The sequence below is a fragment of the Lampetra fluviatilis genome, chromosome 53, assembly GCF_964198595.1.
Source record: "Lampetra fluviatilis chromosome 53, kcLamFluv1.1, whole genome shotgun sequence".
NCBI lineage: Eukaryota > Metazoa > Chordata > Hyperoartia > Petromyzontiformes > Petromyzontidae > Lampetra > Lampetra fluviatilis.
Window position 1 is genome coordinate 8,534,639 of NC_136327.1, and position 24,704 is coordinate 8,559,342.

The 24,704-nt window shown below is 52.2% G+C and overlaps 1 protein-coding gene across 2 annotated transcripts; it reads right to left on the reverse strand.

The window, feature by feature from the left end:
• Positions 1–7,146: 7,146 nt before the first annotated feature.
• CCDC124 (coiled-coil domain containing 124) lies at positions 7,147–24,704 on the reverse strand. Of its 2 annotated transcripts, none has more exons than XM_078879348.1 (5): positions 24,683–24,704; positions 20,600–20,791; positions 18,584–18,809; positions 15,502–15,625; positions 7,147–7,728 (listed from the first exon to the last, which is right to left on the reverse strand). In XM_078879348.1, the coding sequence occupies exons 2-5, from the start codon at positions 20,756–20,758 to the stop codon at positions 7,524–7,526; spliced, it is 714 nt and encodes a 237-aa protein (XP_078735474.1). In that variant the 5' UTR covers positions 20,759–20,791; positions 24,683–24,704; the 3' UTR covers positions 7,147–7,523. The 2 variants fall into 2 exon arrangements, with proteins under 2 accessions (XP_078735474.1, XP_078735473.1); XM_078879347.1 differs by lacking the exon at positions 24,683–24,704 and adding an exon at positions 24,129–24,372.

Below are 24,704 nucleotides of genomic sequence, written 5' to 3' on the forward strand. Positions count from 1 at the left end.
CTACACACTGGAGTAGAGTGGGCCACCCACTACACATTGGAGTAGAGTGGGCCACCCACTACACACTGAGTGGGCCACCCACTACACACTGGAGTAGAGTGGGACACCCACTACACACTGGGGTACAGGGGGACACCCACTACACACTGGAGTAGAGTGGGACACCCACTACACACTGGGGTAGAGTGGGCCACCCACTACACACTGGAGTAGAGTGGGTCACCCACTACACACTGGGGTAGAGTGGGCCACCCACTACACACTGGGGTAGAGTGGGACACCCACTACACACTGAGTGGGCCACCCACTACACACTGGAGTAGAGTGGGACACCCACTACACACTGGAGTAGAGTGGGACACCCACTACACACTGGGGTAGAGTGGGCCACCCACTACACACTGGAGTAGAGTGGGCCACCCACTACACACTGGGGTAGAGTGGGACACCCACTACACACTGAGTGGGCCACCCACTACACACTGGAGTAGAGTGGGACACCCACTACACAGAGTGGGCCATCCACTACACACTGGAGTAGAGTGGGACACCCACTACACACTGGAGTAGAGTGGGCCACCCACTACACACTGGGGTAGTGGGACACCCACTACACACTGAGTGGGCCACCCACTACACACTGGAGTAGAGTGGGACACCCACTACACACTGAGTGGGCCACCCACTACACACTGGAGTAGAGTGGGACACCCACTACACACTGAGTGGGCCACCCACTACACACTGGAGTAGAGTGGGCCACCCACTACACACTGGGGTACAGTGGGCCACCCACTACACACTGGAGTAGAGTGGGACACCCACTACACACTGAGTGGGCCACCCACTACACACTGGAGTAGAGTGGGCCACCCACTACACACTGGGGTAGAGTGGGACACCCACTACACACTGGGGTAGAGTGGGACACCCACTACACACTGGAGTAGAGTGGGACACCCACTACACACTGGGGTAGAGTGGGACACCCACTACACACTGGGGTAGAGTGGGACACCCACTACACACTGGAGTAGAGTGGGACACCCACTACACACTGGAGTAGAGTGGGCAACCCACTACACACTGGGGTAGAGTGGGACACCCACTACACACTGGGGTAGAGTGGGACACCCACTACACACTGGAGTAGAGTGGGACACCCACTACACACTGGAGTAGAGTGGGCAACCCACTACACACTGGGGTAGAGTGGGACACCCACTACACACTGGGGTAGAGTGGGACACCCACTACACACTGGAGTAGAGTGGGACACCCACTACACACTGGAGTAGAGTGGGCCACCCACTACACACTGGGGTAGAGTGGGACACCCACTACACACTGGGGTAGAGTGGGCCACCCACTACACACTGGGTAGAGTGGGCCACCCACTACACACTGGAGTAGAGTGGGCCACCCACTACACACTGGGGTAGAGTGGGCCACCCACTACACACTGGGGTAGAGTGGGACACCCACTACACACTGGGGTAGAGTGTGACACCCACTACACACTGGGGTAGAGTGGGCCACCCACTACACACTGGGGTAGAGTGGGCCACCCACTACACACTGGAGTAGAGTGGGCCACCCACTACACACTGGGTAGAGTGTGACACCCACTACACACTGGGGTAGAGTGGGCCACCCACTACACACTGGGGTAGAGTGGGCCACCCACTACACACTGGGTTAGAGTGGGACACCCACTACACACTGGGGTAGAGTGGGCAACCCACTACACACTGGAGTAGAGTGGGACACCCACTACACACTGGGGTAGAGTGGGCCACCCACTACACACTGGAGTAGAGTGGGACACCCACTACACACTGGGGTAGAGTGGGCAACCCACTACACACTGGAGTAGAGTGGGACACCCACTACACACTGGGGTAGAGTGGGCCACCCACTACACACTGGAGTAGAGTGGGCCACCCACTACACACTGGGGTAGAGTGGGCCACCCACTACACACTGGGGTACAGTGGGCCACCCACTACACACTGGGGTAGAGTGGGCCACCGTGGCAGCACTGGAGAGGTCGGCTGCAGGGGGGAGAAAAAAAATAACCAATCAGCGTTTTGTTAACGTGACATTTTTGACCAATTGGCCGTGTCGGGTGGTGCAGGGTTGCAACACATTTATAATAACGCGATCTCACCCAGAACACAATATTGTGACGTCTATAGGTCTTTACGCAAGCCTACAGGCCTGTACGCAGGTCTGTAAACAGGCCCATCGGTTCATACTCTTTGTTTTTTTCGGTAAAGTCACGTAGGTAAAAAATTAAATTAATGAAAAAACTAAATTAAATGTTTTAATTTAGTTGTAAATTAAATTAAAAAGACAACCAAATTAAATGATTCAATTTAGTTGTTTTTTCATTTATTTAATTACATTTTTTACCTACGTGACTTTACCGAAAACAAAGAATATGAATCATTGCAGTCACAAAAGCTTCAAATCTAGAATTAAAGCCCATAGGTCTGGATGTAAGTTTACAGGTCTGGATGTAAGTTTACAGGTCTGGATGCAAGTTTACAGGTCTGGATGTAAGTTTACAGGTCTGGATGTAAGTTTACAGGTCTGGATGTAAGTTTACAGGTCTGGATGCAAGTTTACAGGTCTGGATGCAAGTTTACAAGGTCTGGATGTAAGTTTACAGGTCTGGATGTAAGTTTACAGGTCTGGATGTAAGTTTACAGGTCTGGATGTAAGTCTACAGGTCTGGATGCAAGTTTACAGGTCTGGATGTAAGTTTACAGGTCTGGATGTAAGTTTACAGGTCTGGATGTAAGTTTACAGGTCTGGATGCAAGTTTACAGGTCTGGATGTAAGTTTACAGGTCTGGATGCAAGTTTACAGGTCTGGATGCAAGTTTACAGGTCTGGATGTAAGTTTACAGGTCTGGATGCAAGTTTACAGGTCTGGATGCAAGTTTACAGGTCTGGATGTAAGTTTACAGGTCTGGATGCAAGTTTACAGGTCTGGATGCAAGTTTACAGGTCTGGATGCAAGTTTACAGGTCTGGATGCAAGTTTACAGGTCTGGATGCAAGTTTACAGGTCTGGATGCAAGTTTACAGGTCTGGATGCAAGTTTACAGGTCTGGATGCAAGTTTACAGGTCTGGATGCAAGTTTACAGGTCTGGATGCAAGTTTACAGGTCTGGATGTAAGTTTACAGGTCTGGATGCAAGTTTACAGGTCTGGATGCAAGTTTACAGGTCTGGATGCAAGTTTACAGGTCTGGATGCAAGTTTACAGGTCTGGATGCAAGTTTACAGGTCTGGATGCAAGTTTACAGGTCTGGATGCAAGTTTACAGGTCTGGATGCAAGTTTACAGGTCTGGATGCAAGTTTACAGGTCTGGATGTAAGTCTACAGGTCTGCACGCAGGTCTGTAACCAGGCCCATAGGTCTCTCCATGTCAGTCCACAGCTCTGGAAGGAGCGTGGATGTGACGAGGGAAGAGGCACGGAACGAGAGGGCCATGGAGAAAGACGACACGAGGAGGAGACGGCTCCGGAGCAATTGATCGATGGGAGACTTTCGCCCAAATAAGAAAAAAAACGACGACACCACCAGAGACACCCCCAGACTGGCTGCACGAAACACGAGCACCGGGGAGGGGGGGGGGGTCGCAGTGAATCCGCGGCCGTCAGCGCAACACAAACACAGCCGGGGAGACAGAAGCGGCGTATAATCCGCACGGGGCGTTTCGTCGTGTTTTTATTATGACCACCATCACCATCGCCGCCGCCGCCGCCAGCACGCGTGTTGTGGTCTCGCCGCCGACGTTGGCAAAGCGCTTCTCGTGTTTGAGGATCGCGGCGCAGCCTGGGAGGCAGCTGCGCCCTGATCCACCTGGAGCCAGGATCCAACCGGATCGCCACTCGGCGGCAGGAGGATTTGGGTCTTCTAATTCCGTGTCACCCGATCCTCGCGCCCGGCCACCAGCAGACACCCCCCCCAGCCCCCACCACGTCCCCCCAGCCCCCACCACGTCGATGAATGCGGGGAAGCCGGAGTCCCGCAAGGAGCGCCGAGCGCCGGCTGGGGTGGGGGGACACGGTGCGGCAAGATGCTGCTCGTGCATCGGCGGAGAAATCAAATATGATTGTACGCGAGGGCAGGAAGCTCGCTGTCCTTGTTGTGGTAGTCTGGCCGGGCGGCTGAACCCCGGATTCGAACCCAGGGAACTCGGCGGTGCCGCCTTGGGGTCTAGAACCACCCACCAACCCCCCCGCCCCCCCCCCCCCAGAACCACCCAACCACGACAACCTTGAGCAATTGAAACATGAAGGCGTAAATTTGGCGAGCCAGTGATTGTGCAAAGTACTGCACGTCCTTTGGCGGGCGGTGGCAGTTAAGAAACAATATCAAATATTACAAACGCCATGGCATTGTTTGGAACCACCATTTACGAAAGTGCCAAGTCCAATGAAAAGGGAATCAAGACGATGGGTGCTGTCCGTACGAGCCAGGCTTGGCTCATCCGACAAAAAGCTTTCACAAAGGGAGAATAAAAAAACAAATAAACCGGCACAATTTCCGTGGGAGGAACCCAGACCAGGGGCGGCAGTGAAAGAAAAAAAACGCACCATCAGCTTGCGTCGTTGGGAATACATTTTTCGTTCCTTAAATTTTCTTTAAATAAAATAAATCCACAAGTATCTCGTTACTGCCCCAAAATTTCAAAAGCGCCGAGAACGGCCACCGCAAAAACCTGCGGCGGGGAGAACCTGCTCGGGTTTGGAGAAAGCGTCTCCGCTCGGAAATGACGCCAAAGCCCTGCGGGATCGGGCGATAGGATTCAGAAATGCGATGTCGGTGCATTTGGCTGCTGCCATACATTTCCACGCGTTAAGCCACTTCTCGTTGAGCTCTCATTAGCGGCCAGGTCGCGTCCGACAAAGGGCTACGTAGCTCAATGGGCCTCACACCTGGTAAAATAAAAACCAGTTGAGCTTTTCGTTTTAAATTCTAATCTCCGACCGTCGTCGTTAGTTCATCCCCCCCCACCCCGCCCCACCAGCTCGCCCCCCCCCCGCTCGCCAACGACGCCCCCGAAACCAGCGTCGCGCGAGCGGCCTGCGACTCGCAACCGCCCACGCGACGGGCAGGGGCTGGAGGGCGGCGCGCCAAGGCGGACTTGAATCTCGCAACCTCGGCGTAGGAGTCGAGCCATCGCTCGCTCGAGCGCTGCCCGTTCGGGCCGAACTTGATGCAAGACGCAGCCCCCCCCCCTCCCTGCTACCCACCCCCACAAAAAAGCAGTGAGCTCTTGTAACGCGGTGGCTGCGCTAGGAACTTGGCCAACCGAATTTAATTCTATTGACGTGGGAGAGTGCGTGGAGGGGAGCGAGATGAGATGGGAGAGGCAGGAGAGTGCATGGAGGGGAGCGAGATGAGATGGGAGAGGCAGCAGAGTGCGTGGAGGGGAGCGAGATGAGATGGGAGAGGCAGGAGAGTGCGTGGAGGGCAGCGAGATGAGATGGGAGAGGCAGCAGAGTGCGTGGAGGGGAGCGAGATGAGATGGGAGAGGCAGCAGAGTGCGTGGAGGGGAGCGAGATGAGATGGGAGAGGCAGGAGAGTGCGTGGAGGGGAGCGAGATGAGATGGGAGAGGCAGGAGAGTGCGTGGAGGGGAGCGAGATGAGATGGGAGAGGCAGGAGAGTGCGTGGAGGGCAGCGAGATGAGATGGGAGAGGCAGCAGAGTGCGTGGAGGGGAGCGAGATGAGATGGGAGAGGCAGGAGAGTGCGTGGAGGGGAGCGAGATGAGATGGGAGAGGCAGCAGAGTGCGTGGAGGGGAGCGAGATGAGATGGGAGAGGCAGCAGAGTGCGTGGAGGGGAGCGAGATGAGATGGGAGAGGCAGGAGAGTGCGTGGAGGGGAGCGAGATGAGATGGGAGAGGCAGCAGAGTGCGTGGAGGGGAGCGAGATGAGATGGGAGAGGCAGGAGAGTGCGTGGAGGGGAGCGAGATGAGATGGGAGAGGCAGCAGAGTGCGTGGAGGGGAGCGAGATGAGATGGGAGAGGCAGGAGAGTGCGTGGAGGGGAGTGAGATGAGAGTAGGAGAGGCAGGAGAGTGCGTGGAGGGGAGCGAGATGAGATGGGAGAGGCAGCAGAGTGCGTGGAGGGGAGCGAGATGAGATGGGAGAGGCAGCAGAGTGCGTGGAGGGGAGCGAGATGAGATGGGAGAGGCAGCAGAGTGCGTGGAGGGGAGCGAGATGAGATGGGAGAGGCAGCAGAGTGCGTGGAGGGGAGTGGAGTGAGATGAGAGGGGAGAGGCAGGAGAGTGCGTGGAGGGGAGTGAGATGAGAGGGGAGAGGCAGGAGAGTGCGTGGAGGGGAGTAGAGTGAGATGAGAGGGGAGAGGCAGCAGAGCACGGAGAAGAATGGAGGTATTCTTTGGTTCTTTCGGTAAAGTCAAGTAGAAAGAAAATAAATTAAATAATAGAATACGACGTTTCGATCGCAACACAAGCAACCGTCATCAGGTAGAAAACAAACCCAGTAAACTTAGAACAGTCGGCACCCCACCTGGTTGATTACGTTTTTACAAAGATTGCTAAATTTGAGATAGAGACAAAACACCGACACGGAGACACACAGACAGACACACAAGCAGAGAGAGACAACACAGAGACACACAGAGAGAGACACACAACATAGACACACAGACAGACACAAGCAGAGAGAGACAACACAGAGACACACAGAGAGAGACACACAACATAGACAACACATAGACACACAGAGAGAAACACAGAGACACACAGACAGGCACACAACATAGACACACAGACAGACACACAAGCAGAGAGAGACAACACAGAGTCACACAGAGAGAGACACACAACATAGACAGACACACAAGCAGAGAGAGACAACACAGAGACACACAGAGAGAGAGAGAGACACACAACATAGACGCGACTTTACCGAAAGAACCAAAGAGTAATTCCTGCAGTCACGAAAGCTTCAAATCAAGAATGGAGGTGGCGCCCTGTGTGTTGTGTACGAGGGACGGTGACAGCGTAGGTGGATGATGATGACGACGACGATGATGGTGGCTGATTGATGGCGGTTCCTGTTATCGTCAGCCTATGACCAAACCGCCCGATATTCGACCCAACTTGTCAGACAGAAAGCGTTGATTTATTTCGGGGTGGGGGAGGGGAGGGGAGGGGGGGTTACATCTTCCCGCCGTTAATCTCCCCAGACGATTCTAACAGCAATGTAAGTCGTGGCCGAGGGATGCGATGACCCTAAACCCCAGGGGGGCTGGAAATTCCCCGGGTCCAACGCCGGCACCCTGGCGGCGCGGTGTCTCTCACGCCGCAGTCGAGGTCTCGGCGCGTTCCGCTCGCCACCCCCCCCCCAACCCCACGTGCCGGGAGGTTCATCCCTCGCCGGGGGCCGCGCGTTGGGGCCGCGGAGAGAGGTGGGGGGGGGAGACTCGGGGGGTGGGGGGGATAGGGGAGTGGGGGGAGGGAGGGTCGAGGGGTCCAACTTATGCCTTGACGTTGTATGCGGCGTGCTTCTGGTTCATGGGGTTCTCTGGCGAGCGCATCCAGTCCTTCTTGAGCGCCTGCTTGAGCTGCGACAGCCGCATGTTGGGGTTCTCCTTCTTCAGCCGCGGCAGGTGCAGCTCCTCGTAGGCCGTGTACGCCGCCTTCATCCGCCGCTCGGGGTGGTGGTCGACGTTCTCCTTGGTGCTGCGCGCACACACATACACACGCACACACACGCACACACACGCACGCACACACATACACACAAGCGCACACATACACACGCACGCACACACACGCACACACACACACACGAGCGCACACGCACACACGCACACACGCGCACACACACGCACACACATACACACAAGCGCACACATACACAAGTACGCACACACACACGCACACACACACACGCACACACACACACAAGCGCACACATACACACGCACACACGCACACACACACACAAGCGCACACATACACACGCACACACACACACACAAGCGCACACGCACGCACACACACACGCACTCACACACACACACACAAACGCACGCACACACAAACGCACGCACACACAAACACACGCACACACAAACACACACACAAACACACACACACAAACACACACACAAACACACACACGCACACACAAACACACACACGCACACACAAACACACACACACACAAACACACACATACGCACACACGCACGCACGCACACACACACACACACACAAACACACGCACACACAAACACACACACACACACAAACACACACACACACACAAGCACGAGCACAGAGACGAGAGATGTTGTTAGCCATGCCGGGGATGAAGCCGAGCTTGCCGGGTTCGTGGCACCGCTCGTTAACCCCTTGCGTGGTAGACGCTGTCCGAGTCATCATTTGTTTGGTGTTGTACATTAATAACCACTTTCCAGTCTCAAGCTCTCCTGTACACGAGGTGTTTTCGTTTATTTATTCAGTGCAATTATTATTTACTTACGTATCCAATGTTTTGCTGTCTGTGCTTTTTTTTTAAAAGACTCCTGGAGCAAATGGCTTTTATCTGGCAATAAAGGTCTTCAATCTCGCCGCGTATTAAAAAAAAAGTTAATTATGCAATAACCCCGAACACTCACTTCAAATGGCCTGACATCGTTCACTTTTACAGGGGGAGTCCCCGTGGGCTCCAGGGGCTAATACCGAGTCAGAGCACAGAGGAGGCCACCAGTGCAGAACACATTCTTATTCTTGGTTCTTTCGGTAAAGTCACGTAGAAGGGAAATAATAAAATAATAAAAATTTTACATAATAAGATAAAATTCTCACGACGTTTCGGCCACAACGCAAGCAGCCGTCCTCAGGTGAAGAACAGGGCTGTCGGAAAGACAGCGTCCTAATGAACACTGCTAAGCTTGGCAGCGTATTTTTAAGCTGGGTCAGAGGAGGAGAGAGCCTTGACAAAGGAGCTTACATATCAGAAGAATTTAGTATATTGATGACAAATCCAGATACAGAACACCCATTCGGGTGTAAAAAAAAAAACATCACGTAAACTTAGAGCACAGTTACATCTCTGGGACCTTTCTTTTGCCAGCATCAAAAATGATGAAAAGAAAGAATCCGTTTTGGTTACCATCCGTAGGACCTTCATGCCGGTATAAAAAATGATGAAAAAAAATACTAAAAGGTTTGACCCCTTTTTGGCAATAAAACGGGAGTTGTGTTAAGATGTTCAGACATCAAAAAGACAACATTAGGCACACACAGTACTTGTGCCAAACACGCGCATTCAAACATGCTCTGATAACAATACATGACGCATTGTCTTTGAAACGGATTGGCCTACACCAGAGACAGCCTCGTCTCACCGCTGCTGGACCAGAGAACAACTCCTGAAGGGGAACGGCACGGAAACAATGCAAGTAATCACAGAGACAGCTGCTTTATTGCCAGAAAGGATATTAATAAAAAAACTATTCTCATTTTTTCGCAACACAGCGATCACTCAGCCCTCGCAGAGACGGACAGCGACGTGACAGTGCCAGCAGGCACCACGGAGGGGCGGGGAGGGGGCGGCAGCAGCGGCAGCCAGAGAGCGCCGTGGCGCTACATTCTCTCTCCGCTAGATATTTATCCGCGCCTCCGAGAGGCACGGTTGGCTACGTACGGTGCGAAAGACGTTCAACGTACGTACATTGAGAATACATTCAGGTGCTATCGGCCAATTAGTGAGAACACACGCGGGGGGGGGGGGGAACCGGAGCACCCGGAGCGAATCCACGTAACGTGAGGGAGGAGGTGGGTGGGGGGGGGGGCGGTTAGCGCTACGCTGCGCTATGAACCTGGTGACCCGGGTTCGATTACCACTCACGGCTAACACCAGTGGAGATTATTTGAACTGGTCCTGGGCTTCTACTAGGTCGACTTAGCCTCAAATGACAAAGGTGGCCGGGCATGGTGCTGGCCACCCACCCCCTCGTATGGTGTGTCGGCCTTCATAGGTGCTCGCTAAAAGCACTTGCCCAACAGTCTGTTAAGGTTATACAGGTGATCTTTGACGTCGTCTTTGGGGGGGCAACGTTCTATACCCGTACAGATGGACGCAGATGCAGATTAGTCCCCGCCTGCTGCACCGCCGTCTCCTGGCGAGCCAGGGGATATGGCACCTCCTCGAAGCCCAGGGGAAGGGAGTTTCACAAGTTGCGTTCGGGTCCTAGCTGCTGCCTCCAGTGCGGGGAGTTCACAGACCCCGTGCAGCGTAGCCACCACCGCCCCACAAAGGGGATTCAACAACACCCTTCAAAGTAGGGCACCAACAACTGCAAAGACAAAGATCCCCCTATATAATTTAACAGACTGTTGGGGCAAGTGCCGTTAGCGAATGGCACCTATGACAGCTGGCATGGTACACGAGGGGGTGGGTGGCCATCTCCACGCCCGGGCGTCTTTGACTCCTTAGTGGCGATGTTTACACCCCGCACCAGGCACTCATTTGAGGCTGGATCGATCTAGGGGAGGCCCAGGACTGGTGCAGATAATCGTCACCGATGTTGTACGTGAGCGGGAATCCAACTCTGGTAACTGGGTTTGTAGCGCAATGTGCTAACCACCGCGCCACCGCTCCCCACACACACAGATCCAAGTCAAACACCGGACTTGACCACAAATTCCAGCGCTGGGAGTCTCAGCGTTACGCAGGGCGGCCGCCGGATTCCAACCGTGAACCTCTGCAAGCAGCGGTGAGCGCACGACCGCGGCACCGTGAGAGGCAACTGAAGGGACCTCAAAAGTAGTTCACGCATCAGTCGCCACCGACGCGAACAGCGGCCAGGACTCAACACTCGGCGTCGCCGGATTCGCGGTGCGGTGGTCGCGAGCGACCGGGCGGCCGCGATGGTCACAGGAACGTGAAAGTCATTCGCCGTGCAACGTCAAGAACCGCACGATGCCGTGCAAATGCAACTGGCGGGGCGGAGGAAACGAGTAAGAAAATCGGCGCACACGCACGGATTGATTCCACAACGTTTCCCCGCCCGGACGTGCGGTTTGTCCGCGAAGAGCGGTGCATCGTCAACGTCGACGAGCCAACGTTGTGACGTCATCGGGAGGTGATGAGGGGGTGAGGGGGGGAGGGGGTGGGGGGGGGGGGGTGAGGGGGGGGGGCGAGACGCTCGCTCGCCGCGCTGGACGTCGTTTTGTCCATTTCCCATGTGGTCACCGTCGGCCACGTTCCGGGCGTTCGACCCTCCAAGCGACGCGAGCGGCGACCGTCGCTCTCCAGAGGGAGACGTCCCCCCGATGGCGACGCGACAACTTGACGCTCATGCTGCTCATGCTGCTCATGCTGTGTTCGCACTCGAGCGTCCGTACGAGAGCCATCAAGACCCCACCCCGCCCCTCCAAAGAGAGACATTAAAAACCTGGGAACCTCACACGTTCTTCTCTCTCCACCTTCCCTTCACCTCATCTCCCCCCGTTCCCACACTCCCTAATCTGTCTCGCTCCCCTGTCTGAAGCCGCCTCTCTGCCTCTGCCCCCGCCCCCTCCCTTCCCCTCCACTCTCCCCTCACTTCCCCCCCAATTTCTGCCTCCCCTCCCTCCCTCACCCCCGACTAGCCAGGTTGGCTACCTGCGTATGTATGGTGGAGAAAAAAGTTCAGCACACAGCACTACATATTCACGAGGCACATGACCGCTGGCAGACGAACCTTCTCCACTCTGGCCAAGTCCACGAGGGTTGGGACGGGTCGGGGGACCAACACCCTACCCCAAAGACAAAGCTCCCCCACAAGGCCTGCAACGGACTGTTGAGGCAAGTGCTGTCAGCGAGCACCTCACAAACACGAATACGAACCGTACGCAAGTTGTTCAATCCGGGCGAGGTGATTGAAAGAATTGGGAGAAAAAGATGACGGGAGGGAATCCCGTCCATCCGACAAACACCGAGCGGCCAGCAACAAACGGCACTCTTACATTCAACACCTTGTAGGGCTTCTCGCGACCGATATTATGAATAACCATTGACCTTATGCGGTCAGATTGCCACGTCGGCAGAACGTTTGTCACGCGACACCAACCACCCATCTGTGGGACGCGGGCTTCCGTGTGCCATCTAATTTCCTTTCGGCAAATGCAACAGATAAAATTTCATTTTTTATTAATTAACTTTTTTATTATTTCATTATCGAGGCTCTCAAAACGCCCTGGCGTGAAGGGCGCCGTATCATTAATAAATAAATAACAATCGCCACAATAAATCATTCTAATTACAAATGGGCGTGCAGCGGTATGGCGCAGAGGTAACACTTGTGCCGCTCGGCAAGAAATGCGAGGGCTGGCAGTCTGTGCAGGTCGTCGTTTGTGTGTTCTACCCCTGTTCTGCAGAGAGAGTGAGTGGAGTTTGTATGATCTCCCCCTATTCTACAGAGTGAGAGTGAGTGGAGTTTGTATGATCTCCCCCTATTCTACAGAGTGAGAGTGAGTGGAGTTTGTATGATCTCCCCCTGTTCTGCAGAGTGAGAGCGAGTGGAGTTTGTATGATCTCCCCCTGTTCTACAGAGTGAGAGTGAGTGGAGTTTGTATGATCACCCCCTGTTCTGCAGAGTTAGAATGAGTAAAGTTTGTATGATCTCCCCCTGTTCTGCAGAGTGAGTGAGTGGATGGAGTTTGTATGATCTCCCCCTGTTCTGCAGAGTGAGTGAGTGGAGTTTGTATGATCTCCCCCTGTTCTACAGAGTGAGTGTGAGTGTAGTTTGTATGATCTCCCCCTGTTCTGCAGAGTTAGAATGAGTAAAGTTTGTATGATCTCCCCCTGTTCTGCAGAGTGAGTGAGTGGATGGACTTTGTATGATCTCCCCCTGTTCTGCAGAGTGAGTGAGTGGAGTTTGTATGATCTCCCCCTGTTCTACAGAGTGAGTGTGAGTGTAGTTTGTATGATTTCCCCCTGTTCTACAGGGTGAGTGAGTGGAGTTTGTATGATCTCCCCCTGTTCTACAGAGTGAGAGTGAGTGGAGTTTGTATGATCTCCCCCTGTTCTGCAGAGTGAGAGTGAGTGGAGTTTGTATGATCTCCCCCTGTTCTGCAAAGTGAGTGGGAGTGGAGTTTGTATGATCTCCCCCTGTTCTGCAGAGTGAGAGGGAGTGGAGTTTGTATGATCTCGCCCCGTTCTACAGAGGGAGTAGAGTTTGTATGATCTCTTCCTGTTCTACAGAGTGAGAATGAGTGCAGTTATTATGATCTCCCCCTGTTATACAGAGTGAGAGTGAGTGGAGTTTATATGTTCTCCCCCTGTTCTGCAGAGTGAGAGTGAGTGGAGTTCGTATGATCTCTCCCTGTTCGACAGAGTGAGTGGAGTTTGTATAATCTCCCCCTGTTCTACAGAGTGAGTGGAGTTTGTATGATCTCTCCCTGTTCTACAGAGTGAGAGTGAGTGGAGTTTGTATGATCTCTCCCTGTTCTACAGAGTGAGTGCGAGTGGAGTTTGTATGATCTCCCCCTGTTCTACAGTGAGAGGGAGTGGAGTTTGTATGATCTCCCCCTGTTCTACAGAGTGAGTGAGTGGAGTTTGTATGATCTCTCCCTGTTCTACAGAGTGAGTGCGAGTGGAGTTTGTATGATCTCTCCCTGTTCTGCAGAGTGAGAGTGAGTGGAGTTTGTATGATCTCCTCCTGTTCTGCAGAGTGAGAGTGAGTGTAGTTTGTATGATCTCCCCCTGTTATACAGAGTGAATGTGAGTGGAGTGTGTATGATCTCCACCTGTTCTACAGAGTGAGTGGAGTTTGTATGATCTCCCCCTGTTCTGCAGAGTGAGAGTGAGTGGAGTTTGTATGATCTCTCCCTGTTCTGCAGAGTGAGAGTGAGTGGAGTTTATATGATCTCCTCCTGTTCTGCAGAGTGAGAGTGAGTGTAGTTTGTATGATCTCCCCCTGTTATACAGAGTGAATGTGAGTGGAGTTTGTATGATCTCCACCTGTTCTACAGAGTGAGTGGAGTTTGTATGATCTCCCCGTTATACAGAGTGAATGTGAGTGGAGTTTGTATGATCTCCACCTGTTCTACAGAGTGAGTGTAGTTTGTATGATCTCCCCCTGTTCTACAGAGTGAGTGGAGTTTGTATGATCTCCCCCTGTTCTACAGAGTGAGTGAGTGTAGTTTGTATGATCTCCCCCTGTTCTACAGAGTGAGAGTGAGTGGAGTTTGTATGATCTCCCCCTGTTCTACAGAGTGAGAGTGAGTGGAGTTTGTATGATCTCCCCCTGTTCTACAGAGTGAGAGTGAGTGGAGTTTGTATGATCTCCCCCTGTTCTACAGAGTGAGAGTGAGTGGAGTTTGTATGATCTCCCCCTGTTCTGCAGAGTGAGAGTGAGTGGAGTTTGTATGATCTCCCCCTGTTCTGCAGAGTGAGAGTGAGTGGAGTTTGTATGATCTCTCCATGTTCTACAGAGTGAGAGTGAGTGGAATTTGTATGATCTCCCCCTGTTCTGCAGAGTGAGAGTGAGTGGGGTTTGTATGATCTCCCCCTGTTCTGCAGAGTGAGAGTGAGTGGAGTTTGTATGATCTCTCCATGTTCTGCAGAGTGAGAGTGAGTGGAGTTTGTATGATCTCCCCCTGTTCTGCAGAGTGAGAGTGAGTGGGGTTTGTATGATCTCCCCCTGTTCTGCAGAGTGAGAGTGAGTGGAGTTTGTATGATCTCCCCCTGTTCTGCAGAGTGAGAGTGAGTGGAGTTTGTATGATCTCCCCCTGTTCTACAGAGTGAGAGTGAGTGGAGTTTGTATGATCTCTCCATGTTCAGCAGAGTGAGAGTGAGTGGAGTTTGTATGATCTCCCCCTGTTCTACAGAGTGAGAGTGAGTGGAGTTTGTATGATCTCTCCATGTTCTACAGAGTGAGAGTGAGTGGAGTTTGTATGATCTCCCCCTGTTCTACAGAGTGAGAGTGAGTGGAGTTTGTGTGATCTCCCCCTGTTCTACAGAGTGAGTGGAGTTTGTATGTTCTCCCCCTGTTCTGCAGAGTGAGTGGAGTTTATATGATCTCCCCCTGTTCTGCAGAGTGAGTGGAGCTTGTATGTGCCGCCCCCTACTGCAGGACCCTCCTGAAGTAACAGAGACTCCGTGAGGCTTTCTTCGCGGGGAAATGAACGTGAACAAATGAAACCGAGGGGGCTGGAGAGAGACTAAAACTACATCTTTTATTTTACCAGGTAAGGCCCACTGAGCGATGTGGAGCACTTTTTCAGAAGCGACCTGGCCACAAGTGATAGCTCGACGAAGCGGCGGCAGATCACGTGGGAATTTATAGCAGCCAAATATTTTACATGCGGAGGGAAAAACCGGAGAGACCCGGAGAAAAATCCACGCGGCCACAGGAAGAGAGACACGCAAACTCCAAATATACAGCAGGCGTCGAGGTCGGGATGGAGCCCATCACGACCTCCGGTGAAAAACAGGCGAGCCGCGGAGCGACGTACCTGAGGGCCGCGATGGCGTCGTCCACGGACCGGGCCTCCACCGCGTCGTCGGCAGCCACCAGCCGGTTGATGTTCTCCTCCAGCGGCTGGTCGGCTTGAGTCACCCCCTTGCCCGCGACGCCGCCTGCATGGGGGAAGGCGAGCGTCGGCACCGCGGGCGGCTCGGGCAAAACGGCAACGCAACACCGCCAAGCCGGTGACCGGGTTTCAGAGATCGGGTCGCCCCCCCCACCTCCCCCCCACCTCCCCATCTCTCCCATTCCCAAGCGTCGAGTTGCCCGGTCAACGATTCTGTTGTGATTGTTTTTGTTGTTGTTGTAATTGTTGTTGTTATTGTTTTTGTTAACGACCACTCCACTTGCCACGCACGAGACGTTCAAACGACACAGCGGTGGTGGGGGCGCTAGGGCACGGCATGGTATGTTCGCCCACATTGCTCGGCTCAAAAGGTTAAAGGCGCAGCCCTGCAATTGCTCTCGATCGCTCACGCGGCTGCTGGCGGAAGGGGGCCTCTCCGCTCGAGGGAGTACTCGAGGGCGCCGTGGTGGCAAGATGTTTACTACCTGGGGCCTGATATGCAGGAGGTCGTGGATTATATCCCGACCCTGACGACTGCTGTATATTTGGAGATTGCAGGTCTCTCTATCTCCCCGTGGTGGCGTGGATTTTTCTCCAGGTCCTCCTGTTTTTCCCTCCGCATTTGGCTGCTGCGTTTATAATATTTGGCTGCTGATAAACCACGACGTGGAGCTATCACTTGACGCCAGGTGACGTCTGAAAAAGAGCTACATAGCTCAGTGTGCCTTACCTGGTAAAATAACAGTTTAGTTTTAAGTATTTGGAATTTGGGCTAATATTGCACGCAGACCGGGCGTCCTGTAAGAGGTGGGCGTACCCATGCTTTACCCCACCACACACGCCGACCTGCCAAATTGACCTTGGGTGAACCCAATCAGACTGCTGAGTGGACCGAGGCGGTGAGGATGATTATGGGGGGGGGTCGGGGGGAATTTAAGAAACCTGCACTATTGTTAGTGCTGCCGGGCCGGGAGATGGAATCGAAACGGCGACTTCTAAATCGATTCCCAAATCGACCGGAGAAAGTCCAGTGCGCTAACAGTGACACCGCAGCTGCATCCGTTGTAGTACTACTGGATTTTCCACAATAGAGGTTTTTTTGGGTTAGATCGCGTAAATATCTGTTGTTAAACCCGCCACCACCCGACACAGCCAACTAGTAAGGTTTGTCACGTAAACAGAACGTGGCCAATTCGTCACTAGTACAGCACTAGTGTGTAGTGTAGTGCATAGTGTAGTGTATAGTGTACTAGTACAGCACTAGTGTATAGTGTAGTGTATAGTGTAATAGTGTAGTGTGTAGTGTATAGTGTAGTGTAGTTTATAGTGTAGTGTACTAGTACAGCACACTGGTGTGTAGGAGAGCCAAGCCACAACATTGTAAATCTGAGTACGCGATCTAAACTAAAAAACCTCTATTATGGAAGATTTTGGTCGCCAAAACCTACGTGTTAAACAAACTGTATTTTACCGGGAAGTAATGACATTTTTTAAATATTCTGTTAAAATAATATGAAACTTGGGTCTTATTTGCAAGGATGCTCCAGGTTAAATGGTATGGTTGATTTAGGAATCATACAGTGAATACAATGACATTTGTCACTGCACCTCCGATCAGCCTGGTTGGCTACGTACGGTGCAAAAGGAGTTCAACATCCGTACGTACAGGGACACAAACTCATTCTGAGCGGTGTTGGTAGTCCGTGCAGGTCAGCACACGCAGGCATTAGCCGATGAGATCACGCAAAATATAATTTGCCTCCTAGCCTCACCCCTACTCACCTTCAGCGAGACGTTTTCTCAATAAACTTTTCAAATCCACGACTGCAACCGATGGCAATGTTTGTCACACTGCCATCAGATGCACGACAGCCAAACTGATGCTAAATTCTCAAAGCTGGAATATGGGCAACTTCAGTGTCGTGTGTCTTTGTAGGCATAAGCGGCCAGGCCAAGACCATCAAACGACTACAACTGAGAAATCGATTTCATAATAATTCAGTCTGCGTGGCTAAATGGGTTCATATGCTCGCCTGTGGTTTCTGTGAGATGATAGGTCTCTCTAAGTCTGTGAATTGCTTTAAAAGTGTGTGGGTCGTATGGAAGTCTACGGGTCGATTCTCTGCGCCAGCCTCTTGGTATCTGTACAAGTCGCTGGTCACCAGGCTGACACCAATTAACTCACCACACTTTAGAACCCGGTTGAATCACAACTCAGCCTGTGTGTGTGCCTACGCGTCTGTCGGTCTACGGGGTCTCTACGTAGTCTGAGTATCTATATACAATATGGGTGGGTGACCAGGCTCGCACCATCAACTCACTAATAACTGACGGTGCCAGCTCAACGATTTGACCTCCGAGCCATCCGGCGACCTCCATCTGGCATCATCATGATCGTTATCACGTGACCGTGAGTTGTTCGGCATGATGTCTGACGTTCCGCTCCCACGTGACAATTCAGTTCAGCATTATTATTGGTATTGGGCAGCGATGTGGCCCAACAGTCGTGGTTCAAATCTGACAGCTCCCCTGATGAAACTTTGTTGTATTAACCATGAATGACTATGTGCCGCCTGCATCACAGTGGATGTTTAAAATCTGCTGGTAATTACAGAATCAGAATCTAAATGTATACTGGATGAGCATTAAAGCTCTTTTTCCACAGATGTCCAGTCGCTGATGTAATTCAGAAAGGAGTAGGCCTTTGTGTGGTGGCCTCACGGGTCCAAATTGATCAAATTTGAAAATAATGACATCGCAAATGACTCCATTGGGATTACGCAATCATCATCATCATTAACAGCCCTTACTGGCAGACTAATGCCCACTCGCAAGCCAGGTGATGAGTCACCTTGTGGTGCGCAGACACAACTGCCACTGGGAGGGGGGGGAGTGCCCCTTCAAATGTTTGACACGAGATGCGTGCGATGTAGCCTACAGCGTCGTCGTTGTCATTCCCATTGTAATGGCGCTAAGCGTGGCCGTCGCAGCGGGCGCCCTTCACCTTCGCCGTCCGACCCCCCGTCGTTGGCGGCGCGCTCCTCCTGCTCGCGCTTGAGCGCCTCGCCGATCTGCGCTCGCGTCACTTTGCCGCCGCCCGCCGCCGCCGCCGCCGCGGCCGCCGCCTGCTTGGCGGCGCGGCCCTTCAGGCTGGCCTGCTCCTCGTCCAACAGCCGCTGGGCCTCCTTCTTGCGCTCCACCTGCTCCAAGCGCTTCTTCTCGCGCTCCACCTGCGCGTTGCGCGGGGGAAGGGGGGACAGACGCGCGACGGAGGCTTATTAGTTGTTTGGTGACACCCGCAGGGGTGCGGCTCTAAGCGTCCGTAACGAGGGCCCCTTCGAAGGAGGCCGCCGATTCATCGCGGCGAGCGGTCGCGTGGTTTCCACGAGCCGCCCTGAAGATTGTTCAGCCGCAAATGTAATCGGTGTTGTCGACACGTCGGCTTCAAAGCCCTTAGCATCTTCAAAAGTGAAAGCCTCGAATTAACGTGATACGTTGTCGTGGGTTTTCGCAGCAAATGCTACAATTCGAAATCGATTTTTTGAGGCTAGGCCACGTAATGATCCGGCCAAATTTGTTATAAGACCCTCCACCACCCGACACAGCAAAACAAATTAAATCGTCACGATAACAAGCGTTCAACAACGCACGCCGATAGTTATCGTTTCAACTCACTGGTGAAGCTGAAGAGCAACCAGGTTTAGTGATCAGATACGTTGCATTTCGCTAGAAAATATGTCAAGCATCTTCAGGACAAGATCCAGGAAGTAAGAAGAACCCGTGTCACCTGACCCCGCTTTCTGAAACAGGTCTCATGACATCACAGCAACAACCAATCAGATAGAAACTCGATATTAACGACTACACATATCTCGGTGGTTCCTCCGAACAAACAAGAGAAGGCAAAAGCAGATTCGCTGCCCTCAAAACAAATTATTTCCGGAGAATTCTTTACATTTCTTATAAAGATCGTGCTATAAACACAGAATGGACCTAGACAAAGAAGAAAGACTAACAACTACGGTACGAAGACATGATCAGGAGGAATGGTAATGGTGACCGACTGCAGAGTCGTGACAGAAGTGTCCCTTCGTGAGTCAATTGCTAGTACAGCGGAAACTGCAGGCTCACTACATTTGCCAACTCGGTTTAATCACAGGCAACCCGTGTTGCCAACTCAACGATGCTGTCGCTGTAGTTAGCGACTTTCTGAGTTTCCCCGCGATAAAAATGTCAAAGCGAAAAAAATTCAGAGACTTTCTGAGCCGTAGACATTACGCCGATTTAGTAGCAGACTCAGGTTTGGATTAAGAATCCTGTGTCGGTGGATTACCTTTAATACTCGGTTAATTGTCTCGTAACATTTCTGAAAACTACAGAAAGTTCGTCAAGCGATACCCGGTGACTTTTTGAGAGTTTGGAGACCCGATAGAGTTAGCAAGACCGCAGGAGGCCGCCTGGATTCAAATCGAGAATTCTGAGTGGAACCAATTTTTGCACCTCAAGCGAGAATCCACTTTGAACCGACGCATTGCAAGGGGACCCAGCATACGACATCGGTTCAAGGTGCAAGTCCCCTACAATTGGTTGCTCACAATCGCCGCTCGGGAGAGCTCCAGAGAGCCTCACTGGCGCACGGCCCGTTCCCATCAAGGCTCGTCTGGCTGGCTTACATCCAGTCGACTGCTGTGGGGATTCACTTTTAAGTAAACCCCAGGACGCCCATGAAGCAGAGCCTGAGCAGCTAATAGGGGCCCTTCCTGCTGAAACAAATTAAATGTATCTCGCCAAAAACCCACATTTCAAGTACATCGAAGCACAAAGTCGCGACGTAAAAAAGGTGAAATACATGTTATTTCATCATCATCAACATCATCATCATCGGCCATCATCGATCCACTGTTGGATGTAGGCCTCCCCAAAGCTGCCGCCAACCTCTCACGACCCTACGAATCCGGCCGTGCGACAATCGCAATGGGGCATCGTGGAAAACAGTGGCACGTCACCGCACGTCACGCACTTTGCGCTGCTCCTTCTTGAGCACGTTCTTGTCATCCTCCACCCAGAGGGCATCCTCCACCTCCTTCTGCTTCTTGGCCGTGGCGACCGCCTTGGCCTCCTCCTTGCGGACGCGGGCCGCCGCCGCCTTGGTGTTCTCGGTGGAGAACTTCTTTGGCATCGCCTCCCCGCCAAGCGCAGCCTGGGCCAGGCCCTAGATGGGTGAGAGCAGACGAGGGAGAAGCTGCTGCTGCGGTGTGCCACGCTTCAGGCAACGTGGCGTTCGCCCCGGAGACTCATTCGATCCGAGTGACCGTTTCCTCTCATCGTTAGATAATCACATTTTTATTCATATAGCACCTCGACCAAGGAGCTGAACAAAGAATCTAACTGTTTGTAAGGCAGAAGAGCGTGGTGCGATGAGATGAGTTGATTCGAAGGATGGTAGTTACGTGAATATGACGACGACGATGCATGAAATAAACAAAGAGTGGTTAATGATGAGTAAGCACGATGATGAATTGGTAGGGAGGTTGGGAAAGAGAGGGATGGAGTTAATGATGGGGAAGGGAGGCGAAAGGGGAGTTTGTTAAGCTACCATTATTACAGAGCAAAACATTTATCTTCCTCCAGAGGCGGGTCTAGAAACTTCCAAAAAGTGTGGTGGGTGGTCCTGCATTAATAAATAAGCACAACAATTTTCACTGCTAAATATCAATTAACTGACAATTTTCAGGGTATCGATCCCGCCGATCGTCCATTAAATCTCCCTCCCATCGTCTCTTTTCCCAAAGTGCCCACCGACATCCACAGCCCTGGAGCCAATCCACTGCTGGATGAGGGCCCTGGCACGCCTTGCGGACCGTGGGGGATTATACGGCCATAATTCACCACGCGGGTCGGTGCGGGTTGGTGAAGGCAGGAGCATAGAGGTATAGTACAGCACTTAACTATGCATGGTCTTCAACCTTGCAGGGAAAATGTCAGGATCAACCCTATCCCCGCATCTACGACTAGCACGGTGTGAAAGAAGTACAAGATCAATACAGGGTGCTTCAAATAAATGTTAACTTACATGGGACAATCGTTTTCAATGAAAAAAAAAACGGATAATACACTTTGACATGATAACAAATGTAATGTTAATAGCTTCAAAAATTAAAAGTCTCCACTTGTTTCGCCATCGTTGTCAACACGTGCCTGGAATCTTCTCCAGGTGGTCTCCAGAGCCCGGAAGCACATTTCTGTTGCAAATTCTTAGAAGTGTTAACATTGTTTTGAAGCACCTTGTCCATACATCCAGGCTTAGCATCTAATAGCTAATGAGTGCAGTCCGGGTGTTTGGTCCGAGGCCAACAATGATAGCTTACACTTTACCTTCTTATAGAAGAAATACTGTTCATGATTATGTAGTTTGTCTTCTGCTCGCAATTCTATCCCGAGGGTGCAATCAGCATGATGTCATGAGGCTAAAGCAACCAATCATAATGCTCTCAGAGGCCAATGCGCCCCCCCCCCCCCCCGCGTTAAGAGAATGGCCCACGGAAGGAGATGACACAGAACTGCTTCCGAAAATCTTTTCAAGCGACCTCTCATTCACACATCACGGGGCTGACAGATATCCCCGTTACATGACAGCCAAACCGATATTCATAATTAAGCGCAGAAACCAAATTTCACGTGATGAGGTCATTTTTGTGTGCAGTCATTGGCGATGGGGGGCTGGATTGAGAACTCGGTTCAACCACAAATTGGTCTCAGAGCCTGCGGGTCTCTATCTGAGACTATGGGTCTCTATGTGAGTCTGTGGGTCTCTATGTGAGTCGGTGGGTCTCTATCTGAGACTATGGGTCTCTATGTGAGTCTGTGGGTCTCTATGTGAGTCTGTGGGTCTCTATCTGAGACTATGGGTCTCTATGTGAGTCTGTGGGTCTCTATGTGAGTCTGTGGGTCTCTATCTGAGATTATGGGTCTCTGTGAGTCTATGGCTTTCTACGCGAGTCTATACGTCTATGTGAGAATGTTGACCTCAGTGATACTATGGGTTTCTGTGATTCTATGGGTTTATATGCGAGTCTATGGGTCTCTGTAAGTCGATGGGTCTTTATTTGAGTCTATGGACCTCTTTGTGAAACTATGGATTATATGCGAGTCTATGAGTCTCTATGGGAGTCTATGGGTCTCTGTGAGTCTATGGGTCTCGATGTGAGTCTATGGGTCTCGATGTGAGTCTATGGGTCTCTATGCGAGTCTATGGGTCTCTGTGAGTCTATGGGTCTCTGTGAGTCTATGGGTCACATATGTGAGTCTATGGGTATCTATGTGAGTCTATGCGTCTATATGTGAGTCTACGGACTTATATGTGAAACTAAGGATTGATATGTGAAACAACAGGCCTCTATGTCAAAATATGGGTCTATATATGTATCAGTGGGTCCCCAATCGAGCCTGTGGGTCTCTATGTGAGACTAGGGGCGTCTTTAAATCTGGGGGTCTCTGTGCGAATCATTAAGAGGGCCTATAAAGAGACTCACTACGACACGAGACGGCCCGGTTCGAACACGGAGATTCAAACCCAGGCATCTCAGCTGTGATGGTTCAGCACTGGCCACTGAGACCAACGCGATTGCGACGACTGCTCACGACCCCGCTGTTGTCTCTGCTGGTGATGGATGATGACCCAAGCACACCCAGGAAGTCTTTACAACACAAAGCACCGTCGGTGTAACACGGAGGCTTTCGCGACCAATATCAACCCCCCAAAAAAGCCCCTATATCATGGACAAACCACTGTGTCCTCTAACGCACAGAGGCGCTGGGCAGCGCGACTACTGCCCACACAACTGGTATTTATCGCGCGGTGGAAGTTCCACGTTCCTGTGACGGGAGCTCTGATATCCACAGGCAAAGTATAATAACGTTTAACAAAGGACCACGATAGCCATGAAGCCCGAGTGAATGATGATGATGATGGTGATGTTTTTTTTATTTGCCGAGCACAGGCCCGAAGGCCCAAAACGCCATGCGACCAGCCACAAACGGCACGATCGATAAATATTTGAAGAGCCGATGACACATCACTGATGATACATCACTGATGATACATCACTGATGACACATCACTGATGATACATCACTGATGATACATCACTGATGATGATGATATCGTCAGCTATGTTGTACTAAGTGCTAGTAATGTTGCTGCTGCCGTTTATAATGACACACTCATTCATTTCAACTCGTCCGATTGTTCCAACAGCATAACCCCTCCACTAAAAGACCACGCTCCGGGCAGCAACCATCTCCACAATCGTTCCTTATCCACGCCAGCGGCAACTCCACGTTCCTCTGGCCAGGAGGAAGATGATGTACGGCGAATGAATGATCGCTCAGCGCGATGTCGTGTGAGGCTCATCTCTCTGGCGTCTCGGGTGCAACATTCAGACTTCGAGAGATTCACTCGGAGTCGGCTAATTGGTGGTGATGTTGGTGATGATGTTGGTGATGATGTTGGGGGGGCGAGGGGTGTTTGAGGGAATCGCGCCCCTTACCCGGGAGTCCAACTGGAAGGCGCCGAGACGAAGGCCTCGCGGAGTCGCTCACAACGCGAGTCAGCGTCACACACACCCACCCACCAAGACCCCCCCCTTGGGTGGTGCCTGCCAACAGATATTGTTTGTTTGTACAACAATAAAACGTCTAATAGATATTCACATTGTTGTGATGTCGTTTCAACAAACAAAAATTCTCCTTTTCAAATTCGTTTTAGTGAATAATTTGCGTGAAATGCTTCACGAGTGACGCGCTTGTTTCGAGCGTTATGAGGCTACAGCGGCCATGGCAGTCAGGGAGGTGACGTCATTGGGGTGTGCGTGTTGCAGGGGGGAGTGTGGGGGGGAGTGTGGGGGGGGTATTGTAGGGGGGGGGGGAGTGTGGGGGGGGGTGTGGGGGGCGGAGTGGGGGGAGGAGAGTGGGGGGAGGAGAGTGGGGGGAGGAGAGTGGGGGGAGGAGAGTGGGGGGAGAGTGTGGGGGGGGGGAGTGTTTGTGGAGGTATTGTAGGGGGGGGGGCAATGCTACAACGGAAGTGACGTCACCACCTCCCCACCTGTCAAGCCGCGGCGTCTCCC